General features: G+C 29.2%; 1 protein-coding gene across 3 annotated transcripts; it reads left to right on the top strand.

Annotated features, from left to right (window-relative positions):
* The first annotated feature begins 2,767 nt into the window (after window positions 1-2,767).
* LOC114190021 (uncharacterized) lies at window positions 2,768-5,254 on the top strand. 3 transcript variants are annotated; one of them, XM_028078768.2, is made up of 3 exons: window positions 2,768-2,960; window positions 3,264-3,434; window positions 4,689-5,254. In XM_028078768.2, the coding sequence occupies exons 2-3, from the start codon at window positions 3,338-3,340 to the stop codon at window positions 5,075-5,077; spliced, it is 486 nt and encodes a 161-aa protein (XP_027934569.1). In that variant the 5' UTR covers window positions 2,768-2,960; window positions 3,264-3,337; the 3' UTR covers window positions 5,078-5,254. The 3 variants fall into 3 exon arrangements, with proteins under 3 accessions (XP_027934569.1, XP_027934568.1, XP_027934570.1); XM_028078767.2 differs by having other exon boundaries at window positions 2,777-2,935; XM_028078769.2 differs by having other exon boundaries at window positions 2,781-2,931.
* Window positions 5,255-5,694: the final 440 nt, after the last annotated feature.

The following is a 5,694-nucleotide window of genomic DNA, read 5'->3' as shown; positions in this document are numbered from 1 at the left end:
GTTAATTTTAATAAAAATAACAACATAAACTTTTTAAAAAGAAATAAATTTTGTCCTAAGATGGAGAACATTATTCTATTTATAAAAGATTGAGACTAAATTAAATAAAAAAACGTAAAAACTAAGTTAAGATTTGTCAGGTTACACTATTACTTATCGTGTCACATTGATAATATCATACGACACAACTTTAAAATGATAGGTAAAAAAAGTTTTTTAAAAAAATAAAAAAATTCATACAAACTAAAAATAATATATAAATTGACATAGTGTCTTTAACATTTTTTTTACAATATTAAGAAAAAATTTAATCGAATATTTTTCAAAAAAGTTAGAACTAAATTAAAAAAAATGAATAATTAATTTAATATTTTTGAGAAAAACCAAAAATTAAAAGAATAATGAAACCTTAATATTTTTATATAATAAATTTAAATATATCGGAACCACTACAATTATAGTTTTCTCGTAGATTTAATTCAGCTTATATGCAAACTGCACAAACATTTAAACTAGATAATTAAACAAATGACTAATCTATTTTAAACCTATCGGTGTCAAGAAGAAGGTTTTAGTTATTATAAATCTAGTTTCTGTCGTATTAATCATTAATCCTACTAATGACTAAGTAATATTAGGATAAAATTTATAAAGTTATGTGAATTATGGGTCAAAAGACGTGAAAAGAATTTAATGAATTGTTAAAGTAATAAGCCTAGAATTATTACCCTTTTAACTTTTTTATCAATTTGTGGAATTTTAGACATTAAGACCGTGTTCTTTTCAAGGTGATTACTGTTTATAAAAGATAGGAAGCGATGATTTAGAGAATATTTTGTGTTCTTTTTGGTGGAATTGAAAGGGAGAGAAATCGTTCATTTGCGAGATGTATATCCATTTTGTATCGTCAAAAGAGATTTGAGAATGATTTGAAGCACTTTACTATTATACCCTCGTCTAAAGAGAACTATGATGAAACACATGGCACAACACGGAGGGGAGAACAAATCTATAATATTTGGATCTGGATCTGTTGTAGTTAGAATCAGATATGTTTTAAGAAAGAAAGTGTAATCGGATCTGTTTTTGGAAAGGAAAACTAGAATAGGATAAGAAACAAATAGATCCGATTCTCTTTTACTTGGATGTATTTGAACTAAACTAGCTTTGCATGCATGTTTTGTTTAAGTGGTTAGCTTTTCATGCAACCTAATCACTTCTTTTTCTATATTATTTAAAATTAAAATATTAAAATTTTCAAATCAAATATATTATAAACTTTTTTTCAATTAATAAATATTATTAATAATTTTATTCATGATAAAATAAAATATCAAAAATTAATTACAATTTATCTAAATATCATTTTATATTACTTTCAACACCAAGGACAATTAGGTAATCTGACTTTTTCATCTATTAAATTTAATTTTTTTAGTCATATCAGTCAAATTCTTCACAAATTTTCACAAAATTACTCTCAAATCCACCCTACTATCACCTCCACATTCATAAAAAAGAACAACATAAACATCACCTTTTAATCAACCTAAATCAATCATCTCCCTCTTCCTCAAATCATTATTCACATAAGAACACACCCTAAGACTGTGTTCGCTTCTACTGATAGTACTATTACCATAGATTTGTTGCGATGGATTTGTGAATGAAATCATGTTCACATCCACCAATTTGAAAGAGAATGAAGGAGCGGATTCGGAAAATAAATTTTTCATTTCATCCTCTTTAAACATCAGAGATTTGAGTGAATATATTACTGTTTTACAAATATATCCCTATATATATAATAAAACCACTAAATTATTTATGTGAACCCTAAACTATCATATTTTTTAAATAATTATATATATAAATATATTATTATTTATTATTATATTTTTATATATAATAAATAATAATATATGTATATATAATAATAATAATTATTAATAATATATATATATAAATATATATAAATATATAATAATTAATATATTAATATATCACAATTAATATATAAAATAATTATTATTTTTAAGTATATAATAATTAATAATAATAAAAATTATATATAAATATGTAGAATAATTAATATTAATTAAAATTATTAAAAAATAATAATATATATAATAATTACTATTATTAATTTTTGTATAATTTTTTTTTAAATTTAATTGTATAAATTTTTTCACATTCATAAAAATTTAAACTTTTTTATTTTAAAAATTCATATAATTTTAATATTTGTTTTAATTCGTATTAATTATTTGTAATTATTTTTATAACATCAAATTACAAAACCATTATCTTTTTTTCATCAAGGATATTTTGGTAACTTTTTAATTTTATCTATTTTTACAATTTATTTTATCTATCACATCAATCAAATCTCTCACTAATCTTTATAGAACTTATCTCCAAATTCACTCATTTTATCCTCTAAATCCACTCAAAAAAACACATATATCCATTCATTTAAATCCACACAAATCCATTTTCACACTCTCCCTCAAATCCATCTACACAAAAGAACACGCCCTAAAGGATCTCATAAAATTTTCTCTCATTTTTTATTTTTATTTTAGAGACTTGATTTGACTCTTCATTAAAATTTCTAAAAACCAAAAGGCCATTTTAATTTTGAAATTCTGGATTATTTTAACTAATTATTGCAATTTCAAAGTTAATTGATAATTAGTTTTCCTCTTTGTCACGAGATTAGGTTTTCCTTTTCTTTCTTTTTTACTTACAAAAAGTTAAACCGAACCGCAATTAGGATATGTTTTTATTTTATTTCTTTTTTCTGCAGTGGAAACTGCAGAATTCTAAATTCGCAGCTGAGAAATCCCTAAAAAGGGGTTTATAGCAGAGAGCGTAATCAGAATCCAAATTCCGATTCCGAAAGCAGCCACCAACGACCACCGAACCAGTGTCGGTACTCTCTCACTTCCCTTTCCTCGGTACTCTATTTTTTCAGCTTTTTCATTTCTTTCTTCTTTCCTATTTTTTTCCCCAAAATTCATCACCGTTTAATTCCCCTGTTGTTACTTACGGCACGCGCATGTTTAGTTCTCTGTTTTTTGTACAGTTTCTGAAAATTTTTCATCGGTCTGCGTCTTTGAGGGCAAGCTCAGCTCAGCTCAGCTCCTAATAATTCATCACTTTTTTGTTATCATTTTAAATTTCAAATTTTTATTCTTAGATTGAACGTGTTGTTAGTTTCTGTGGAGCGGTATTTGAGCATGGCATCTTTCACTTTTTAGTTGCAGAGAAGCATCATCGGGGGTTGAACCCTTGTTTGTATCCGTGGTGATTGTGCCGTGGCATTATCCGTACTATGAAGAGGACTATGCCATGGAGTGATGATGACGAGTCATCATCTTCACATTCAGACTCTGAACATGATAGTGAAGCTGGAGCGGAAAACTCCAAAGGTATTATTTAATGTACATCCTCTCTTTTTTGTCTGGTAGTTTTTATCACTCTGCTGATTGCTCAAACTTTGATTCAATGTGAAAGTTATACACTTTGCTTGGTTATGACAATAATTCATGGGGGAGTGACAGGTGCACAAAGTATCTTGACAAATTTGATTCAATTCAGCAATGGATGTACATAGGCTCTTGTTGGGGTTATGTCGCACTCCCATGTTTTGTGTTTTGTGCTGTGGGTGTATTTCATGAAATTCACAACATAAATAGCGATTGGATTATCTTTACTGCTTTTACAGTTATCTTCTTTGTGCCTATAATGTGGATTGATGCTGACGCTCATCCTAGCAATATGAAACTCTGTCATTGGTTTAATCCAATGGTATCGTGTTGCTGTGGAATTTTCTTAACTTCTGGAGAAGGGTATATTGGATAAAAGTCCCTTGTAAAATCACACTGATGAATATCTTTTTTTTCTAATAAGTCGTCCTTCATTGGTAGGCATCTAATAGCTTAGAAGTATTGGCTAAAGCAAAAAGATAACTGAGGGATAATCTTATGGTTGAGAGTTGACACAATTTGATCATGCCCTACTTTAGAAGCGATTATCTGTTTTTAACTGATATCGATAGTCTCTACTGACGTAGATTCAGTTGTTGAGGGTTTAAACTCACCCGCAAGTTGAGTTAGTGCAATATAGTTTCTGATCTGTCACTATTCAGTTGCTGATTGACAAAGTCTTTGGCTAGGATGAATTACCCATCCAGGTAATAATACATGGACCCTCCATTATTACAAACACCCATTTGATCCATCCATTTTTCTATATCTTCTTTTTTCTTACCATATATTCTATTGGATCTATCACTTCTCTCTTTTATTTCCATATCTCTCTAGGGTGTCTGCTAACATTACTCTCACCTATCTGTTGCTAGCCTCACTATAGGAGTTGATTCTGATTTCTCTACATCGTACATGCATTAAAAGGGTCGACTAATTTAAGCACACAATTAACCATGTGAACTATTGTACTATTTTGGCTTCACATAAATTGTTGCAAGAATTTGTTTGGCATCTTGAACTGTAATTTTCCGGGAAACAGAAAATGAGAATATCAGAATCGTTAAACCTTATCCTGACTTGACTTGATCATAGTTGGTGGCATGGGGTTATTTCATGAAAATACTGGAGAGTACCATATAGCTTTAAAAGTTGTCTCCCTAATTTTGTCGCTTTATTAAAAATTTTTGTGTTCAGGTAAATCTAGGAAGCAGAAAAGTGGTGTAATTGACTTTGAGGCTCTGAGGAGACATGGGTATAGAGGTGGACCTTCGGTCCTAAAAGTACCAGCACCCAGAGAAGGGGATGAGTCGAAGCAAGATTGGTCGTGGTCCAGTGGAAAAGAAAAGCGTGCAGAGAAGGAGATTGAAGAATCATATGAAGAACGACAAAAAACAAGGGAGGCTATTTCCCAAGGAGAGCAGCTGCCAGCTGCCCTGACTAGGAATGACAAGAAGAATCTTTCTTTCTCTCAGAAAGAAAAGAGGAAGAGAGAGTTGGGTCAAGCTAGCAGGGGCAAAAATTATGTTGAAGAAGAGAAGAGGCTGTTGAGAGAGAATGGTATCTATTCTGGTTTTGATGCTTGATTTTCCACAGAACAATACCCTTCATATTGTTGTACAAAGATACTCTCATTTTCTTATACTCAAGGACTTGGTTGCAACTTGTAGTCAGTGGTTTAAAACTTGACAGAAATTATTAGGGGTTGATCATACCCTTTTATGATGTGGCAAAAATATTAAAAAAAACTCGTATTGTAGGAATTGTTTCTGATGGTTAACTTGTTTCGTTGAGGTGATTTTTTGGACAAAGATTTATTTTTTCAATTTTAAATATTGTGAACTAATAGCATTTTTGTTGGGAATTGTTTAGGGGGTTTCGAACTTGAAAGTTGCTTTTCTAATAATTTTTTCTTTGAACAATTGGTGTTACGGTTGCCATAAACGAACATATATTTTGAAAGATTTAGGACGCAATTTTAAGACAATTCGAGTTTCTTGAAGATTATACTGAACTAACGAAGTAAATACTATCATTTAAAAAAATTACATTTGTTTTTTCAATTAATTTTCTTTTATTTTTAAGTTTTAAATTAGCATTAATCGCTCATCTCATTTCATTCCTCAAGTGTATATATGTATAATATACGTATGGCTTGCATAAAATTAAGTCCTTACATACCAAAATAGGTAAAGTAATTAAA

Source organism: Vigna unguiculata, chromosome 7, assembly GCF_037176805.1.
Source record: "Vigna unguiculata cultivar grain cowpea cultivar isolate G323 ecotype 2 chromosome 7, ASM3717680v1, whole genome shotgun sequence".
NCBI lineage: Eukaryota > Viridiplantae > Streptophyta > Magnoliopsida > Fabales > Fabaceae > Vigna > Vigna unguiculata.
This window is presented reverse-complemented; position numbering and strand designations above follow the sequence as displayed.

Bases quoted from the DNA above. Each gene is read 5' to 3' on its own strand.
- LOC114190021 (XM_028078768.2), top strand. From the start codon at position 3,338: ATGAAGAGGACTATGCCATGGAGTGATGATGACGAGTCATCATCTTCA. The intron at 3,435-4,688 runs GTATTATTTAAT...TTTTGTGTTCAG, and splicing joins TGGAGCGGAAAACTCCAAAG to GTAAATCTAGGAAGCAGAAA.